Source organism: Phocoena sinus, chromosome 20 (assembly GCF_008692025.1).
Source record: "Phocoena sinus isolate mPhoSin1 chromosome 20, mPhoSin1.pri, whole genome shotgun sequence".
NCBI classification, from domain to species: Eukaryota; Metazoa; Chordata; class Mammalia; order Artiodactyla; family Phocoenidae; genus Phocoena; species Phocoena sinus.
The window spans coordinates 32,271,461-32,292,505 of record NC_045782.1 but is presented as its reverse complement, the minus strand read 5'-3'; the positions used below and the strand labels follow the sequence as shown (position 1 = coordinate 32,292,505).

The window sequence follows — 21,045 nt, the reverse complement described above, 5'->3', positions numbered from 1 at the left end:
CATTTCTCCTTAGCTTCTCTGCCAGCACTCGCCAACACAAGCAGAGAGATTCATTCATATTTCTTTGCACTTGGACCTGGAAATAGGTACTCTCGGTCAGCTGATTGAACACTTGATCTTTAAAGTTTACAGAATGCTTGTAGGACTGGGTTTCTGGGATGGAGTCAAAAATGTGCTATTAACCATTGAAAGCAGACCCCCAAACTGAAGGTGGTACGATGTTAATAATGCTGGTCACTTATTTGCAGTAGAAAAATGCAAAACTTCTTCCTCTTTTTCTGTTGGTACCTGTTTTATGATATTTGCCGTGATAGCAGTCCTATTTTATTTAATTCCCTAGGATTTCTCATCTGGAATAACTAACTTTGCTATTATAGGGCATTTTGGCAAAATTACTGCTTCTTTTCACAGGTTACCTGGTGGCCTTAGGGAAGTAATACACCTTCCCAAAGTGTCTAACTTAGTTCTCTTTAGTAATTTTCCATGGAGAGAGAATTTGGTTGATATGGAATTCGCATATATTTATGTATGTTTTCTTCCCTGAGGCTCTATTCTAAAATGCATTCCATATAATTTAAGGAAGGAAAACAAGGTGATTCTGTACTTGACCTTTTATCTCAGGTGTAATAAAGACAGGTTGCTCTCTGTTTCTTTTCTCTCTAACCTTTTCATGCTATTTTGGAATTTGAATAGGAGAACCCTTTCTCCTATTGTAGGCATGGACTTTTGCTTTTTGAACTTAACATCTAAGACCTGAGAAATCGTTTTCTACTTTTTTTCTTCAAGACTCCAAACTACTACTGATGGGTTGCTTTGTCTGTCAGGAAAGCCAAGGGCAGGACTACTCATTGAGTTTCATGAAGTCTCATCATCCAGTTTAAGTAAAGGTTCTCCTGGGCATTCTGGGACTGATGAAACTAGAAGACTTAAAACGTGCCCTGGACACTATATAACTATATATATTTGTAGATATGACCTATCATTTCTCAATGAGTTTTTGCTATCAGCCTCTCTGTTTCCACTCCAGACACTCATATGCCCTGGCTCTGTCTTTCTAATCATAGATAGCTGTCAATTTCCTGTATATAGAGATGTTGACTTTTGTTCCCTCGAAAAAAGAATGGATAGATATCTCTTGGTTAACAAGCAAGTGTGGGAATAGAGATGTTAACTCCTTGAAATCCATTCTAAGAGCAGAAAAAAACTACAAGGGTGGCACACACTTCTGAAGAGCCACAAGAGAAGGGTGGTATGAAATTTTTTTAAAAGATGTTCTGGGCTTCCCTGGTGGCGCAGTGGTTGAGAGCCCGCCTGCCGATGGAGGGGACGCGGGTTCGTGCCCCAGTCTGGGAAGAGCCCACATGCCGCGGAGCGGCTAGGCCCGTGAGCCATGGCCGCTGAGCCTGCGCGTCCGGAGCCTGTGCTCCACAACGGGAGAGACCACAACAGTGAGAGGCCCGCGTACCATAAAAAAAAAAAAAAAAAAAAAAAAGATGTTATAAGAACTTGAGAAAGGATTTTAGAGAGATACTTAATTTAAGAAAACATTAATTTTGAGTAGTATGTCCTAGCTGCATGTAGCGCTATTGGAAAAAAATTCTTTTTTGCTTTAGTATGTCAATAAGGAAAAATCACATCTAAGGCCATTTGGTTAAAATAACTCGCCAACCCCTGAAAACTAGGGGCACTAAGCTGTCTTGATATAAAGCTTAGAGCAACGAGGGAACATCTTCCCCATCTACTTAAGTCTCAGTTGGACTTGGCAGTGACCAAGTTTCAGAGCTCTGTTTAGAGAGAACATTCTAGCACCACCTACAAATTGCCTTTCTTTAATTTGTGCAATTTACCAAGAAGCATATATTATAAAGTTTAATAAAATTGTATGGAAAAAAGTTCATGGTGGTAATTGCTATGCTGATTTAAGGTCCTGAAAGTGCAATGAAACATAGTTACTTTGCATATAACTGCTACTTAATAGCTGTTTAACTAGACATTTTATTCTTATTTGGGGCTTTCTCTTAAATCCCATTTGTAATTTTAGATATGGCAGATCTTTGACATACAATATGAATATAATGGGGAAAGGGGAAGGGAGTTGCGCGGATTTGGGTGTCGTGAGCCAGAGAAAACCACTCAAATGCCAGACCAGCATGAAATTGTCCCTGACTTGCAAGAGTAGGGTTGGGGAGAAACTCTGTGACTTTTTGTAAGGATTGCGTGGAGGACACATCTCCGGAAGCCAGCATCTTTTCCCGTTCCTCCCTCGCCAAAGATGGGCAGACCCAAAACAGGTCCTAGTTACAAGGGATTTAAGTTTTGTGCTTGGCGTTGTGTTTGTGTCAGATTGAGGAGTCTGTGCGGAGCATGGTAATGCGCTATGGAAGTCGGCTGTGGAAGTTACGTGTCCTCCAGGCAGAACTGAAAATCAACATTCGCCTGACACCAACTGGAAAAGCAATTCCCATCCGCCTCTTCCTGACAAACGAGTCTGGCTATTACTTGGACATCAGCCTGTACAAGGAGGTGACTGACTCCAGGACCGCACAGGTACAGTAGTCAGGCAGGCTCCTCAAAGTTTTGACTTGGTCCTAGAGAGAAGCCACTTGTCCTTGTTACAGAAAGACCCAAACTCACAAATCCCATTGTTTCACCTAGTGGGGTAATCCTCTCTTAGCTTAAATGGTTGCATGAATTTGAAACACTTCATTTGCCTCATATGATGTGCCACTGTCCTAATCATGGATGTTATGAAACCCTTAACCTTTTGTCATGTATTGGTGAGCCCTAACAGGTGCCAAGGGAACCTGACTCCACAGGTAACTGTGCAGTTTAGGGCTCTTTTTTAGAGGGCTCTTCGGCTACTTGAGCAGTCTTGTCTTTTCTGATCTGATTTGTCCTTGTTCCCATTTTCAGCCTATTTAGACCACTCATTGGCAAGTAAAGGAAGGGGAATTGTTGAAATATGAAATATCTCAAAGAAGGAAAATTTCAACGTAATATAATAATAGCTTTAGCAATATCAAGCAGTGACTTTATCTTATTTACCCTTTATTCCATTTACATACATTATCTTTCCTTCAAAGAGTTCAGAGTATCATATATCTGTAAAAGAGCAAAGTGGCAAACTTTAACCCATTTTTTCAGATAGAAAAATTGAGAATATGAAAATGGAAAGTGACTTTCTAAGTAGATTGGTTCTGTGATAACAAAGAATTCCCTTTCAATCTGTTTTACCACCTTGGTTTCTCAATATTTGGGCCATTTGCTATGATACAGGATTTAGCTCAGTTTACTGTTGCTCACATCTTTTTAAGAACTGGGATGTTAATTGTAGGTCTCTGGCCTGAACTTGGGAAGTGCCTCTCTTCTCATTAAAGGATGAACTTGCTCCTTTGTATGTGTACACAAAGGTCTCATTCTGTTCTATGCATTGGGTGACAGAAAGAGATTATGTGTCTCTTGTTTTTATATATGTCCTTTTAAATCTGGGAACAGCAGTAAGAAAAGATATTTCTTGCCGGTATTTTGAAGATGAAAATTCTAGGTTTGGACAGTTGTCAGAGCGACCTTTCATTTTGTGCTTTGATTTCCAGTTAGATGGTCAGAGAAACCTATCATGTGAGAAGTGAACAGTTAAAACAGAGAGAAAGAGTGCACAAGAGTGCAAGGGGTGAGCAAGAGAAAGAGTATTCAATAATTTTTTGCTGCATTTGATGTTTTCAGTACAACCTTAAAGACATTTTCAGTCAAAGCTTTCCATGGGCAGGGATGTTTTTAATTAACTTCTGCAGTGGCTTCAAGGCAGATCTATTCTTGTGAAAAATAAGATGGCCACTTGAGATTTTAATGTTTTTGATAAATACATTTGTTCTTCATAACTATCCCCCCCCATTTCTTTTATTAGAAAGCTCTTAGATTTCCCTCATGCTGGGTAGTGGTGACACAGGGGCATGAAAGGAGCAGATGCCTTCAATCAGGGTTTAGTACTGTGCCTGGCACAAAATAAGCACTCACTAAGTATCTGAAAGAATGAATGAGCTGCCTTTAGCCTGGGGGAGCACCCCTCTTACCATGGGTCTGGCATGTTTAGTAAGCCCTGAAGGAAGGGGGGTCTTCCTGAGGCTCTTCAGTTGAGATTCAACAGCCGTTGCCAAGCGTAAACTCAAGCCCACGACTAGAGGAGGGAGACCACGAAAGGAACAGCTTCTAACTCAGTTCTGGCACCCTGAAAGCCTACTTGATGCTTCTTGCCAATTTGTTTTTTCCCTTTCTTTGCTCTAGTGAGTCATTATATGAATTTAAAACAATATAGAACCATGTGTATCATTCATTCATTTGTTCATCAATTTAACATTTATTGACCACGTATAATGTACCAAGCAGTGGATACAAAGATTAAAAAGTGATCTCTCTTCTCAAGAAATTTACCTCATGATGGAAGAAGGTGGATAATTAGTTTCTCTCTTGTATGATTATGATTTGTGCCATCATAAAGTAAGTACCAGGTTCTAACGGAGCAGATTATAAGGGTTCAGAGATTGTTTTGCAAGAGAAGCCCTTTTGATGGCCTCTGGTGAAAAGTGTGTGATAAATAAAATGTGTACCTGTTTTCATGAACTTGTAAAACATATACTTTACCAGTTTTAATTACTATGGCCATTATAGTAGAAAATGGAATTAACATAGACAACATAGATAGATAAGTGACCATTCAGAGGGTGCCAATGCTGTCCATTGCTATCAACCTCTTGCTCCAGAGTAATTTTTTATCCTTTCTGCCAACAAGGAGCAAGGTTGACTGGCTTGAGTTTCAGATTGTCTTATTTTCCTTGTACAGTCTTTGTGGAATTAGCTGTAGTGAACACTGATGTCAGGCAGTCATAGTAGAGAGATCTGAGTAATCCACTGCATAAATCAGTTGATTTCCAATGTGTAGTGTAAGAGGGAAATATACATTTCAAACTCAACTTTGTTGAGATAGAACTTACATGTAATAAAATGCACTCATTTTATGTGTGCAGTTTAATTCATTGTGAAATTGCACACACCTGTGTAACCACCATCACAGTCATGATAGAGAACGCTTGGCACCCTCAAAAGTTTTCTTATTCTCCTTTGCAGCCCCAGCCCTAGGCATCCACTGATCTGTTTTCTATTATTATAGTTTTGCCTGTCCTCGAATTTCATATAAATGAAATTAGACAATAGGTACTATTTTGTGTCTGGCTTCTTCTGCTCAGCATAGTGTTTTTGAGATTCATCCATGTTGCATGGATTATGGGTATGTTCTTTTTCATTGCTGAGTAGTGTTCCATTTTGTGAATATACCAAAATTTTTATATCCATTCACCTGTCAATGGACATTTGAGGCTTTATTTTTCCAGTTTGGGCTATTCTGAGTAAAGCTGCTGTGAACATTCATTTACAAATATTTGTGTAGATATGTTTTCATTTCTCTTGAGTAAATATATGAGTATAATTATTGAGTCATAGTAAGTGTATGTTTAATTTTATAAGAAACTGCCAAACTGTTTGCCAAAGAGGTTGTACCATTTTAAATTCCCACCAGCAGTGAAAGTACCTACAGTTATATTGCTTAAGTGACCAGCCTGACTTTATTCCAGACCTTGCAAAACTGTACCTATCTTTCTATCTAATAGAAAGATAAGACCTATAGGTGTGTACTTGGAATGTAGTTCCAAGAACCTACTGCTTTTGCTCCTTTTTTTCTTATTTTGATTTGGGTTATCTCCTCTAAGTCCAGTTTTCACATACTAACACCCTGGCATCACTTAACACTTTGAATCTCTTGAAACATTATTATTTCTACCTCTCACATTACTAAGACAATGCTAATTCTGCCTCCCACCTGGTGACTTTCTTCAATGGTCATGTGCAAGAGGATTGAGAGCTCCATTCTGGTGGGCTTTAAGCAGCCCAAGACAAGTTTTGCCCAGAATAGGACCTGATTGACAAGTCAGTAGAACACATTTGTTCCTCTGATCTAAAGGGCTAAGCATTTGCTTAACTGAACTGTACCCAGGATATAGGAGAGTACTTAATTCTCTTCTAATGCGTGTTTAGCAGATCTGCAAATCTATTCGTTAGTGGTAGACTTAAGGCCTGAATAAGTATGTGGGTATACACACATACCCTCACATCCCAATCTGCATTTGTATTCACTGCATTGGGAATCTATGTTTTGTGTATTCATGGATAAAGTGCCTAGTTGAGTGTCATACAACCTCTGGGCACTCAATAAATATTAATTGAATTGAAATAATGGCATCCCTTATAAATATTCATAAGCAAATAAAACTGTCTAAATATATGAAATATGAAGTACTCTTCTAGAAATATTTGAGTTAAAATAATTGAAAACTGGTGTAGTGATTTTATTATGTGACAATATAGGTATTGCAGGAGCTATTCACTAGTTGTAGACATAGTATACTGAGGGAAATATGTATGTATAGTTTATATATTTTTTTTAATAAATTTTTTTTTCTTTTTTACTATAGCCTGTGTCTTATGAGCTAACAAGAATTAGCTAGCTAGATGGATGGATGAAATCCACTTGTGTCAGAAATTTTTGAAGCCTTTATATAGCTAATCGTACTTATGAAGCACCTTCTAATCAAATAGACTAAAGTGTAGGTGACCTGGTAGAGCCTCAACCTGGCCTTCTACCACTGGGGAAAGAACAGAATTCTCTTTAGTGCTTAGCTGTTCCTCAACTTAAATACTAGAACTGCTTAGCTGGTTAGTTGACATGCTTTGTTTTTGAATATATGGGATTCAAGTCACTTTAGAAGGCAAGCATTGTCAGTCTGTCTCTGAAATGTGAAACTTAAACTGTGCTTTCTTGTTGATTTCAAAAGTATGATGTGTGGTTGGTTACATACCATCTTTTGGAGTTGGTTAATCTGTAGAGAGGTGAGAGCACCATGTACCCAATGTCAAGAGGCATATCTTAGCTACTCAACCCACCAAAAATGTGTTTCAAGAAATAACATTTGTGAAGAGTCCCTCTAGGCAGCTGATCTGACTTTTTCCCCCTGTCTTTTAACTCCCCATGCCATCCTCTTTTTCCTGCAGATCATGTTTCAGGCATACGGAGACAAACAGGGACCATTACATGGAATGTTAATCAACACTCCATATGTGACCAAAGACCTGCTTCAATCAAAGAGGTTCCAGGCACAGTCCTTAGGGACGACATACATATATGATATCCCAGAGATGTTTCGGCAGGTAAAGGTGGCTAACGGTGGGGGAGATCTGACATGTGCCAAAGAGGCAAGATTTTTCCTGAATTTTCATCAGATGCAGCTTAGACTGGAATAGGGCGCTTCCAAAAGGCAGGAAATATCTTGACACTGTTCTCACTTCTATCTCTTTTGGGATTGTGACTGCCAACTCAGATGTTGGGTGGTTCTTTATGAATTAACAGGAAGAATGGTGAGAATAGAGGCCTCTGTTGAGTAGAAAAGAGTAAACTGAGACCACATGCCTGCGATGGTAGCTTACGATGACCGGTGTAAGGAGTTACATTTAGGTGTCTATTTCCAAAGCCTGTATGCAAATCAAAAAGAGATTTGAAACTCGAGTTCTCGTTTTCCTATTTTCCAAGGTAACCCAGGTCTCTAACTGATAACCTAGGTTAATATGATGAGAATCAGTATATAACATATACAAATGGATATAGAGTTCATGGTACACAGTTTAAATTATCAGTTCTTTTGTGGGAGATTTATTATAGCTGAATAAAAACTAGTGTATCGAAAGAATACTGAATTTGTCCTTAAAAAAATCTGTGAACATAGGATTTTTCCAAGTCTCCTAGTCAAAAATACCATTGTTACCACATTTGAATTTTAATAAAGTAATACATGCGGTCTTAGTAAATAGTCTTTCTGTACTTCCTGTATTATTCAGAAATACAAGAGATTTCCTTTATGTAACCATTTGTTTACAAGGTCTCTCCCTTGAAACATAGCTGTCTTCGTTCAGTATTACCGGCGTTGTTAGCCTAGAAGTTGAGTGCTGATTCTGTTCCCCAGTGCCAGTGCCATAAAGAGAAATCACATTCTATATAATTCTTCCTATAGAATAGACATAAACACAGTGATTTGGACTTGTAAGTATGAATGAGTCATACTGGTTTTAAATGTTGCTTTGAGGCAAGCTGAGAAACAACTAAACTAGTTTCCACTTCATGCAGCAATATTTTTGGTAATATGAAGCTGGGAGTGGAAATTGAAATGGTTTTAAAATGATAGGTGTGTCTCTCTGTTTTCTCAAATTTGAGCAGACTTGATTTGTACATTTACAGTCATACACCTCTAGTGAGCTAATTCCCGTGTATGGGCCTGTAGCTTTGAAAAGATATTAGAAAGAGGATGCTTCCCCTGAACCTCTAGTAGAAACTCTATTCTTGTGTTCTTGGGTTTACTTTGTATTAGCTGAGTGTCATGTCACTTTCCTGGTTATTCTTCTGTAGCCAAGTTTCTCTAGAATTTCTCTTTTTTAAAGAGGGACTGATTCATTCTGATTCATGATCACTCAGTAGTTTGATGTTGTTGGAAAAGTGCCTGATTTTTGGCATGTAAAAAACATTATGTTAAAGACAATTACAAATCTATTTCAACTGAGAATGAGAGCTCTAGAATTTGGTCTAACGTTTAGACACTCAGCAGAACATTTGGAAAAGAAAGAGCAAAACTAGACTGATGATATTTTAATATTTATTTTGTTCATGTTGAAATGCTAATTGTTACTGATTAGTCAAACTTTTCTCCTCCTTTAGTCCCTGATCAAACTCTGGGAGTCTATGTCCACTCAAGCATTCCTTCCATCACCCCCTCTGCCTTCAGACATGCTGACGTACACTGAGCTTGTGTTGGATGATCAAGGTCAACTGGTCCACATGAACAGACTTCCAGGAGGAAATGAGGCAAGTAGTTGCGTCCCCCTCTCCCCTTTCTTATCTTTGTGCCCACTAGTACCAGCTTTCCATGGGGGTGGTCATTAAATAGCATTAAGGTCTGAGTGGCATAGGCAGCATAGTAGTCCTATTGGTAGAAATAGTCCTGTTGGTAGAATTCTTTAGCCAGAGAACATTGACTGGATAGCAAGGAATTATCATTAGTTTTTTAAGTGTGATAATGGTATTACATTTTTTTTAAATGCTATTATAATTTTGCTTTTTAAAAAAGTATTGTTTTCTGTTAGAGATACATACTAAAATAGTTATAGATAAAATGATCTAATCTCTAGGATTTGCGTCAGAATAATGAGGGGATGTGAATGTGGGAGTACAGGTGAAACAGGATTGAACATGAGTTGTTAACTGAAGCTAGGTGGTAGATACATAGGACTAGATTATTTTCTCTATTTTTGTATATGTTTGAAATTTTGAGAGTTTTCGATAATAAAAGCATTTAGAATATTTCTTGATGTTTTTCCTTATTTGGATACTTACTTTGCATAGTGGTGTACAGTTTTTGATATGTATTTTCGTGCTCAGGTTAATTTCATCTGGTACTGTTGTGAGCATGGTAAATATTTTCTTCCTAAAGGGGCCCAATCAGAACCAGGGGTTTAAACATAAAAGGAGGTAACAGAGAACCCGTGTCTGATAGTTATCTAGGAGTGCCTTTTCTAGCTTTGGATTCCTTTCTCCTATAGTACACTGTTAATGATGTAAAGTCGTATTCTGCCCTATACCCCACATCCTCCTCATTGCACTGAGATTCTTCCTGAGTCTAACTATGCTTCTAATGTACAGTTATAACAACAGTGATAACAAGTCATAAGCCTAAAATGAGATATGTTTTTATTTTAACCTTAGATGTAATCCCTAGATAAATCTCGTTCCTTAGAAGGAGTAATCTCTATCTGAGTGTTCACCATAAACAGATTGGGTAGACCTTTGGGGATAAATGTAATTTTTTCCCATTTTATGCAGTATCTTTTTCAAAAAAATTTCCTATGTGTACAAGGTGCGTGGTTGTTCAGCAGGTACACCAGTGGCTGCCAAAAGTAGATGGTTTGGTATTAAGATGGATGCAAGCATTGGACCCGATGGAGAGTATCAGACTTGTAGGAGTTCTTCTAATCTAATAGCAAAGGCGAGAGGCTGGGGAGAAAGGATGCGTAGAATTTTGACGAGAGTAGGTGTATGTATACTCATTAACACACAAAGTTGCAGCAGAGGTTTATGCCACTGTGTGTAGCATCTACTTAGTGAACCCCTCAGCAGCAAAGAAAAGCTTCATTGTGCTAGACTTAAATTCTGATTCATTGAACAGTGGAGTCTTCAGGAGTGGAAGGCACCCTTGTGAACAGGGGACTGAGAGAAAAATGCTTTTAACTAGTGTAATTAAAACACAAAATGAGATTTTTGGCCACGTGAAAGCTAGCTGCAGTGCTGTGTGAAACCTCTTGCCATGATCTTTCTGTCCTGCTTTCTCTCTGCTCTCATTCTGTTTGAGCGAATGGAGACTGGGGGAATAGTGAAGTCCCAGAGGGACAGAGCTCTGTTCTTGCTGAAATTACAAGCACAGAGCTGCCTGGGCATGAACATGTAGTGTTTACTCTGCCAATATGAATACAAATAGTCTTATTATACGGGACTCTGTACCCAAAGACACCACACACACACACACACACACACACACACACACACACACACACACACACGAATAAAAAAAAAAAAAGGGTTTTTTTAACCCTTTTAAGACCCAACAAACCTTGGTGCAAAGGGATGTCTTAAACAGCAGCATAGGACTAGGGCTATGAGTAGTAGCGTCAATACAGGGACCACATGTTTTCCTTTGCCCAATGCTTTAATAATAATCTTGAAATCTAATAGTATTTGAAATTTTTTTTGCTTTTCGTCAGTTCTTACTTTCTTCTTGTCCTCCTCTTTTCCCTCCTTAGTTGCCTGTTTTCTTTGTTCTCTTTTCCTTTCCTTCAAATGGTTGACTAGGATTGAAGCTGAGTGTCAGCTTGCTGTTTCTGAGTCTTTGAGCTCAGGAGGAGTGAGACTGATTTCTTTTGTGAGCCCTTAGTGACTAATGCCCGGCATGGCTGGTGAAGTCAGTCAGTGGCCTTAGCTAGATTATAGGGTCCTGCACAACAGGAATGAGGTTGGGGTATTAGTATCCAACTCGGTTACCAAGAGCTTGAACGTACAATGAAGCATGTCCACTGAGCGACTGACCAATCTAAAGATGGAGTTTCAGCGGTCAGAACTCTGAGGGACAGCTGTGCCTAAGAGATGACGAGGTGTCAGGAGGATGTATTTCCTCGTGCTGAGCCCAGTTTTATCAAGGCAAGTTGACTTACAGCAATTGCCGTTTAATTTTCTTTGGCCAAAGAGACAAGTTTGTCATGAGCTTGGCACTCTACATATTACCCCAAGAATGATGTGAGGGGAAGGAAAAGAGCTCATGTTGATGAGATTGGGAGCAAATCAGTCCTATCCCAAAGAGAATGGGCATCTAACGGAGCCTTGAGAAACAGTTTTATTAGAAAAAGGAATAAAAGATTAACCTGTTAATGTTCTGAGAGCCGAGGCTCAATGTAAATGCGTCAGTGCTACGTAGCCATTAAATCATCATAATGTGGTGTTCTCCAAAGGCGACAGCTCCACCAGGTCATCGTGGTGGGTGATACTGCATTACCTTGAAGGACTGGAGTTTCTGGGTTTCAAAGCTAGCACATGGATATAAGGAATACGGGTAAAACAAGAGATTCCTGCAGAGTTTCCCCGTGAATTGAGATGCTTCTCCCCGTAATCAAAGGCAGAAAGCCTGCACTTATCATACCATCGGCTGTGTGGGTAACCAGTCTTTCTTCCCGATTTTTTTTCCAGGACAGTAAATAGGTAAAAAGGTGATGGGACCAGGACTTGGAACAGTTCAGTTCCATTTAGTTTTAGGTAACTTGTTTGCCATTTGAGGAAGAATATTGGCTGTTTCAGCAGAGATGTGAGCTGCATTTTGAACATTGTGGCCGAGTTAAAAGCAGGCAAAAGAGCTTTTCTGATGTGACGTTAGCTACTCTCTCCTTTCTATTTTCCTAGTTGTCCCTTCCCCACTGCGAGAGATGTAACTGAAGGAATGCCACCTTATGCGTGATGAAAGGTATAGGAGAACCCATTTTTCTCATTGTCAGATTTGAATGGCATTGCATTTAGTATGGATTTAGAGTAGGAATAAAAAAGATGTAGACCAAATCTGTGAACTACGTTCCTTGCAAATAGCTCCAAAGATAAGTTGTCTAGGATTTTTTTTTTTTAATCGTTTCAAGTAAAGATGAAAATTGAGGAAAATGTGATTGCAACGTAGACTAAACTAATTTCATGCTCCTGTGATGGGCACTGTATGTAAATACACAGCTAGATGAATGTATGCTGTTAAGCCTGGATATAGAAGAAGCGCAGCTAACCAACAGTTCTGCTTTCACCGCTTCTCAATTTGGGGGGAATTGTTTTCATTTTCCTGCCAGTTCGCTAACCTGTTTTGATCATTTGGTGGAAGCTGTAATTGTAGGTGGGAACACTTTGAGTAACAGTTCACAATCCAATGTAGCTGCTTTTCGCACCAAATCCTGTTATTAAAAGGCTCAGGCTAAGATCAAGCCAACGTCTGTAACCGACTTGACGGAGAACAACTTAACTTTGCCTGGTAGGACAACGAAAGCACTGGCCTTCTTGAGACTGTGTTCTTATATATTCTGAAATGTTATTAGCATTCTTTTATTATATTTCCTTTAATTGCTCTGTGAACTAGATGATGAGTCTCCAAATTGGGCAATGCTGAAAGATACAATAGACAGGCACCTTTTATAGCAAAATTAGTGTGGATAGAAATGAGGACCCTGTTTTCCTTACTGTTTCGGAACATGGGCTTTTTAACAATATGAATCTATCCATTCCCTCTCATTGCTCCTGTCGTAATGAAAATCTGCGATGAGAAGATGCTGTGTCTAGAAGCAGATATAATAATTAGGTTTAGGATGTGTACTCCAAAAAGGATTGGTAGTTAGAGACTGGAATTCTTGCATGGCATTACATTTTTTCCTTAAAATTTTTCTGAGAGTTAAGTATGTTCCAGATTGAATGCAATTTGATGATCACCTCCACACACACTGCCAGGCTTAAAATTGTAGTGGCTCCAAGACTTCGTTTTTTCAGATGGGCACTAGGTGTCAGGGTTTTTCCTTCTCAGCAGCCTAGCCTTCAGATAAGCCTCTTGAATTGCCCTGTTTGGTGAGGCAAATCCAGCAGTATCCTTCCCTTTTTTTTTCAGTTGGTATGGTAGGCTTTGCCTAGTGTTCCCACAACGTGCAATTGCTCTCTTAGCCCTTTGGGTGGAGATCTGTTGAATCTTACATCATGACTGCACATTTTTACAGGAAACATTTTTTAGAAAGAGGATGATTGAGGAGGGAAATAAGTAGTATAAATTAAAGTTCGAAGGCTAACTGCCATTATGACTGGTATCTTGGTTTCAGTTCTGCTTTGTGTTCTGGGGGATGAAATGGTGGGGATTAAGAATTCAGTTCTAGAACTGCTCAGCCTTGCCTGTATTTAACTGTCATCTAATTGTTGGCAAGGTACTGTTGTCCAGTTCCACGAAGGTGTAACTATCTCTTTAACTTTTTTATTATAAAATATTTCAAACTTATAGAAAAATATGGAGTGATATGACAAATATCCCTGCATCTATTGACTAGCTTAAATAAATCTTACCATTTTGACACTGCGTCTCACTTATTTTTGCTATCATCCTTTGAAATCTCTAATTTGAGTATAAAAACAAAAATAAAATTTAGGAGTTGGATAGGGAAAGGAGGTTGGTAAGCTTATGTAAGCCTGAAAGATTGGAAGAAATTAATTAGTAGATCTATTTTGACAGTTCTTAGGCTGGACCTCTTAACCCAAAGGACCTCTTATTTTAGAAAAACCACCATCCTCTGTCTTAATTCACTTGGTTGACATTTTCCATACTCTCAAAGGAATTCCTTGGGCTATCCTGGACTTAAATTCTAGTGCCATCCATGATGCTTTGAAACTGACTGGAGAGAGCGTTTGTGGGCTTGAGTTGAGTAAGGAAAGGGTTGACCATTTCTAATGCGAACAAAACCCAAATATTTTTCTAGTTTAACATTAGGCTTTTGCCTATTGTTTTACTCGATTTAACCTCAGAATAGCTCCATGAATGGGAAGCTAATTTAGATGTATTTTACTGTGCTTTTGTTTCATTCTTTTGAAATCAGTTTACCTTTTCATGCTGGGTGTGGAAATTGAGTCCATATCAGTCTTTTAGATGTGTGTTGGAAAAGAGGCATATTTGTATTGTAGCATGCTGAAGGTGAGCTCTGAAATAGACCCAAGAAAAGCAGATCTGAAAAACAGGATCATGGTCTGTGCACTGACTGTTCAAGTTATAAAAAGAGACTAATGGTCCTTGCCACCAATCTGCCCCTGAAGATGGGAGAGTGTTTCTAAGTGCTTTGAGATCCTCGGCAGAAAAGTATCACATTCCACTGATTATATATAAACATTCATGATTTGCACTTACCTTATTTTTCATCAAGGACTTTAAAAAACCAATTTTGAATCTTTTTAGCCTAGCAAGATAGGAATTTCAAGTACGGAAAAAGACATATTACGGAATACATGGTAAGATAGTTTTATTTAAAATTATTGTGCACTTTTCTTCTTTTAGCCTCATTCTTAGTGTGTTTGGCTACAAGTCTTTGTCTGAAATGATCTTCAGAACCAAAGTTGAGTCCCTCATTAGAAAAATATTGAGGCTACTTTTGAAAGCTAGGTCTTGCTGCCGTGGAATTACTTCTAATGAATTCCTAACACTGTTCTTCTGGGATGTATATATTTTTCTTCAAATTCCTTCTTAATGTCTGTTATTGGAGCTGGAGAGTTCTCATCGGGTCGATTAGTTGATTTTGACTTATTTCGTTAGTAGCAAACCAAGGCCCAATGAGCTTGACTGACCTTGAAAATCCTAATGCATCCCTTGGCCAACCAAAGCAGCACTTGCGGAGGGCTCCTCAGTGCCTTTCAAAAGTAAGTCCTTAAAGTTAGCCTTTGAACAAAAGGATGAACTTGCCAGCATTTTCATACATCTTAATTTTTAAGATTTTGCAGAAAAAGGGTGTGATATAGTACCCTATGTCAAGAAATTTTACAGCTCCAACCAGAGGCAATAATGAACATCAGGACAGCAACAGATGACACCAGAGGATGAAGTGTAGCGTGGAGCATCAGAGTTCAACATTCGTTTACGTGATTAATGGGGGAGGCTTTCTGAACTGTGGTAGGCCAGCTTGGTTAATTTCCCTATCAACCAGTCACTCCGGCACCCCATTTCTCAAATACCACTGGCTTGTATGTGCTCCATTGCATGTGTTTTTAAAAATTGGTATGTTTATTAAAGCATTGTGTGTACATGTGTAAAATTACTGTGGTTTCAAGCATATAAATAGTACAGGAAGAAACAATTCCCCTGTTTAAAATTATTATTTCTAATCTTTGGTAACATTTTCAAAGAATTACCTCTGGGAAGAAAATTTTTTGCTCTAAAAATGATATTTTTCTTATCCTTTTATCGCTTTTTAGAAGGGTTGAGGTAAGTTTGTTCAGCCATTTTTGAATTATCCAAGCATGAAAAAAAGACTTTTTCAGCTGTTAAGAAAATTGTTTTCAGCTCCTTTATGTGCTCACACGACACTAGGCAACGGAACATGATATCCAGAAGATAATACAACATGGAAGGCATTGACATTTTTTCAGCATGTTTTTTCTGAATGGCACAAATTAAGTCAAATATTGCATTGCCTTATGGTTTAAAAATACACCTTTTAAGACCTATACAGTATTTTCTAATATTTCATGATGCATTTTTTTCCCCACGAGGTTCTAATATAAGTTAAAATTGTAATTATTTTTTGATAGTATCTAATTAAAAGTGAAGTATTCCATCCAACATACAAAAGGAAGGGGGAAAGGTAGCATTTTGTTATCTGTCTGAAAAGGAACTCAAGTTCATATTCCTTCTCTCTGGATCTTAGTTTTTTTCATCTTCATGATGCAGATGCTGCCTGGGTCTGTTTCGGCTCTAAAGTTCTAGGATTCTTTATATTTCTGCCCCAGAGCCTTGTCGGATAGTCATCTTCCCAGCACTAGCAGTAGTAGCACAATAGCTACTGGAGGCTTTGCCAGAAACACTCAACTTTTAGACTTTCAGCATGGAAAATAAATAAAGCTTCAACATCTCAACCACAGTCTAACCTGTGTTTAGGTCCATGTAGAAAGATATTATTACCGATGAACTCAAAGTGTGGAGATATAAGAAAGGCAGCTGTGGCAAAGATACTCCCTTTCTACTTCCCACGGCATAGCTAGACTTGAATGCTTCTTACATCCTTGAAAACAAATTCCTGTCCTGTTTTGCCCCTTAGCTTTCCCTTCAGATTTCTTTATTGAGCTTAAATATTGTTGTTTTACTCTGTGGTAGCAGCAGCTTTGGAAAGTGCAGGTGTGTACATGTGCATATGTACACTTGTACCTTCTATTCACACTGATAGTACAATTAATGCTGATGTCAATTTTGGTGTTAATTTTGGGTCATGATTAGTGTTGACACTTTGTGTCAGACTAATGGCATTTATGGGCGTCATCAGAATAAATGTTAATATTATCATGTTTTTATTATCTGTTATAGTAACATTAAACCGAGGTCCTCCCAGGAGAAAAAATACACATATGAATAGATAGATAATGCCTTTCTGTATCACTGGTGTTACTCAGCGAGAAAATGACATCTCAGGGCAGAATCCTAATCACTGTTTGGAGCATCAGAAATAATGATCACCTCTGATCGGAGGCTGTGAATAATTCATTCGGTTTGATTTTCACGTCCTGTCCAGTGATACTTTTCAAACCAAATGTGTTTCTACAGGAAAATAATGGTCCCACTTCTTATGGAAATACTGTAGCACAAATCATTTTACCCACATAAAAACAGTTAAATAAGACTGTTCTCTTCTGCTTGCCTTCTCCGCCCCATCCCCTCCTCCCTTGCTTGCGCGTGTTTATTCCAGGATCAGACTGTGGCCAAAGAAATATCTTCTTCCTTAGAACTTGTATAAGGAGAACAAATGTTTATTTCTGCTGATCCTTAACTTATTCACGGTAACTCTTTTGAACCTCTTCCCTTTCTCACTTTAAGGTAATTAGTTTAGGTGGATAATCCTACACCTAAGAAGCCTGCTAATTGGAATGCTCTGTTATCAAAAATAATCTGAGATTAGATATTTTGAAAACTGATTTATGGCTATATTAATGAAACTATAATTGGCGGTAAGTCCCTAGAACCAGTTGGTTAGTCCATGCCTCTCTCGGCAAGACAGTGGTCAGGGAAGAAGTCAGTGGCACTGCCAGGGACCAAAAGCCTGAGTCTGACACTCGTTAGACCATAAACCCAGCCACTCCGACAAGCCCCTTTCAGGCTACATGTTCTCACTTTGTTGCTTCCTTAGCCCTTTAGTCGTCCTTAGCCCTTAGTCCTGGAGTGCCATTTTCACTAGGTTTTATTGCATAGAAACGTTGGAGGGAGAGAGAACCTGAAACAAGAGGATTCAGTGATGGAATTTCCTTCGGTTGTTATTTTTAAGTTAACATACAGGGCAGCTTGGCTTAGGTGAAATCAGTGAATGTAATATTCCTAATCACATTGTCACACTTGTGTATGCTTTTATATAGTGATTGCAGAATTTTCAATATAAAACCTCCATTGTGTGTATAATATAGATAGACCCCATCCGTATAAAGTAATTTGACTGAAAAACTTACGGTGTCCTAATTAAATGGGAGGAAAATATGACTGTCTTCTGAAGTAATGACCCAATCCTCTGAGACAAAGCTATTCTTAGATAGAATATTTTGAACCATTTCTCCTGAATGTTGTGACCCCCTTTTTTTTTTTCTAAATCTAACAAGGGCAGAGGAAAGCGTTTTTTAAACTAGTTTTCATCATCAGACAAAGTACTTTGCATTCAGAAACCATTTCCAGTATCAAATTCAATTTTGTCAGGTGATTAGTTGAGTTTGGTAGAGAATAATTTAAAAACACAAAGCTGGCAATGGCCGTGGTGCTTCTGCACTGGAGGAGAGCAGTTGCTGTTCTCAAGTTGCAAGCCCTCTTTCAGTGACTGGGTATAGTGGATTATTGTGTTACATGTCTTTGCAGCTGTTACAGACCTGCATCTGTTGACACCATGTGTTCCTACCCCAGACTGCTGGAAGAAATAGGGGAGCCGGTGAATTGATATCTTGCCTGCCTATCAGTGCAAATGTCCTTTTATGTACATGTTTGTAAAGCTCTTTAGCCCCCTTCAAGATGAAAGGCTCTGTATAAATATAAGCTTTTGATTTTAGTACATGTTTGGAGTACATGTGGTACAGTCCTAAATATGTATTTAGCTGATAGGCACTGTTCTTGTCTATTGTACAAATATTGACTTTAAAAGTATAAATATGTATTTAACTATCAGACCAGAAAAACACTGAGGCAGTACTTCTAAGGTAGAGATATTAATATTGTATAAACCTATATATACATATGTTTACATTATACCACATCATTGCAGAGCATTTCTTTTTAAAAAAGGAAATGATAGCCCCAACAGACTAAGACAGTTCTTGATACTCTTCTCCCTTTAAGGTGAGTCTTGATTTTAAGTTTTCATATGTTTATTCCTCTCTTTAAATTTTATATAAATGTGATCTGTTGTAATATAACTAAAACTTAGAGTCAGTTCCTCTAAAACATGAGAAATACGTTGGGTTGGTGAGATTTTTTTTTCTCCTTAAAATTTTTTTTTTCACTGTGAAAATGTTCAAATGTGCACTAGAGATAATAATATAAGCTCCCATGTACCTGTTACCCAGTGAAGAAGTATTTGGTAGTTTTTTCTCCCTTTTTTTTTTTTTTTTTTGTGGTACACGGGCCTCTCACTGTTGTGACCTCTCCCGTTGCGGAGCACAGGCTCCAGACGCGCAGGCTCAGCGGCCATGGCTCACGGGCCCAGCTGCTCCGCGGCATGTGGGATCTTCCCAGACCGGGGCACGAACCCGTGTCCCCTGTATCGGCAGGCAGACTCTCAACCACTGCGCCACCAGGGAAGCCCTCCCTTTTTAATTTATAAAATTTTTAAGTTATGAAGGCATAAACACATTAAAGAAATTTGGAAAATGGGGAAAAAATTCACAGTCCCATCATCCTAAATAACTATCATCCCATTTTGCTATGTTTCTTTATTTCCCTTCCCCCCAGCCCCCAACAAGCTTTTAGATAGAGATAGTGTGTGTATGCATGTGTGCGTGTGTTGTAACACTTACTATAAGATTTAACATGTATTTAGTCTTCACAGCAGGCTTAATACAATAGGTTATTATTACCCCATTTTACTGATGAGGAAACTCAGGCATATAGAGGTTACTAACTTACCTAAGGTTGTGTGGCTAGAAAACTGACTGAACCTCTATTCTGTCAGAGTCAGATTACATTAGATTCAGATTTGTAGAAAATAGTTTCTGAGTCTGTGCCCTTGACTACCACACCGTTTTGCCTCTCAGAGTTATTATGGTATGCATGCAATTTTGTTATCCTGCTTCTTTAAATTTAGCATTACATCATGGGTATTTTAAAATACTGTTCATAGTCTTCATAGCCACCATTTTATAAGGCTGAACAGAACACTGACAATGACCTCACTAGTCAATATATTCCTTCTAAAAAAGTTTTTATCATGACATTTATTTTGTCAGCTTTTTATCTTAAAATAATGTTAGATTTACAGAAGAGTTACAAAAATCATACAGAGTTCCCATTTAACCTCCATTTAACCTTCACCCATCTTCCCCTAACATTATTCCGTTATATAACCATGCTATAATTATAAAAACTAAGAAATTAACATTGGTACAATACCATACTGTTAAATAAAATACAGACTTTGTTTTGGATTTCACCAATATTTCTACTAATGACCTTTTTCTGCTCCAGGATCCACATTGCCTTTAGGTGTCAACGACATTTATGTTTGTGTTATAATTGATGTTCATGTTTCCATATCGTTTCAGCTAAGTGCAGTGGCAGTAGTCTGGAACATACTTCCTTAATTTCTCTAGTAAATGAAATTATGTGAATCATACTTTAAAGAATAAATCATTCACACTCGGTATAGGACAAGTTACTTAAGTCCTCTGTGCCTGATTTTCTCATGGCAATAATAACAACTGTTTTTAAAATTAATAATAATAATAGCTACTATTTGAGGACTTTTATATGCCAGGCTCTGTACTAATTTAATGTGGTGTTCCTCTCAACAATCCCTCCAGAAAGATATTGTTATCCCCATTGTATAATTGGAAAAATTGAGGTTAAGGTTAAGGTTAAGTGACTTGTCCAAGGCTATACAGCTCATATAAAGCTGAAATTTGAACCAAGACAGGCAGATTTTCCAGCTTAACCTCCTAACTATTATCAGTATTTATTAACATTTATAGTATAGTACAGCATGTTATAAGTGTGCAATTAATGGTAGCTATTATTCTTATTATTTTTAAAAAATAAAATATTTTAATGATATTTAGTACTGTTATTCTGTGATCCCTAGAGATAAGTCATGCACGATGTTCTAAGCTTTTGGTGTTGACTATTTTCCACGTATCATTTAAAAAATGAAATGACTGTGGAACCAGCAAGTATTTATTACTCCCATATTATGTGTAGAAATGTGTAGGAGTCCTGCTATGCACTGGAATAGATGATATGATGGTTCAAGCTGGCAAGCTAAAAGCTGTCCTAGGCCATATGTGATTAATTATCAAATGAATTCTCTATATGAAGGTCTTAGTAGGTGATCAGAAGAAACGAGTCACTTTAGACTAGGGTAAGCTTTTCTGAGGAAATGGAATTTGAATGAACCTTAATGGAACGGGTGAGA

The 21,045-nt window shown here is 38.1% G+C and overlaps 1 protein-coding gene across 5 annotated transcripts in view; it reads left to right on the top strand.

The window, feature by feature from the left end:
- ACACA (acetyl-CoA carboxylase alpha) overlaps positions 1-21,045 on the top strand; it is a 234,806-nt gene that overhangs the window by 139,138 nt on the left and 74,623 nt on the right. For all 5 annotated transcript variants that reach the window (XM_032617795.1, XM_032617792.1, XM_032617791.1 and 2 more), the window contains 3 exons: positions 2,344-2,547; positions 7,099-7,254; positions 8,810-8,956. In XM_032617795.1, the coding sequence (XP_032473686.1) occupies positions 2,344-2,547; positions 7,099-7,254; positions 8,810-8,956 (507 nt within the window). The remainder of the gene's footprint in view (positions 1-2,343; positions 2,548-7,098; positions 7,255-8,809; positions 8,957-21,045) is intronic.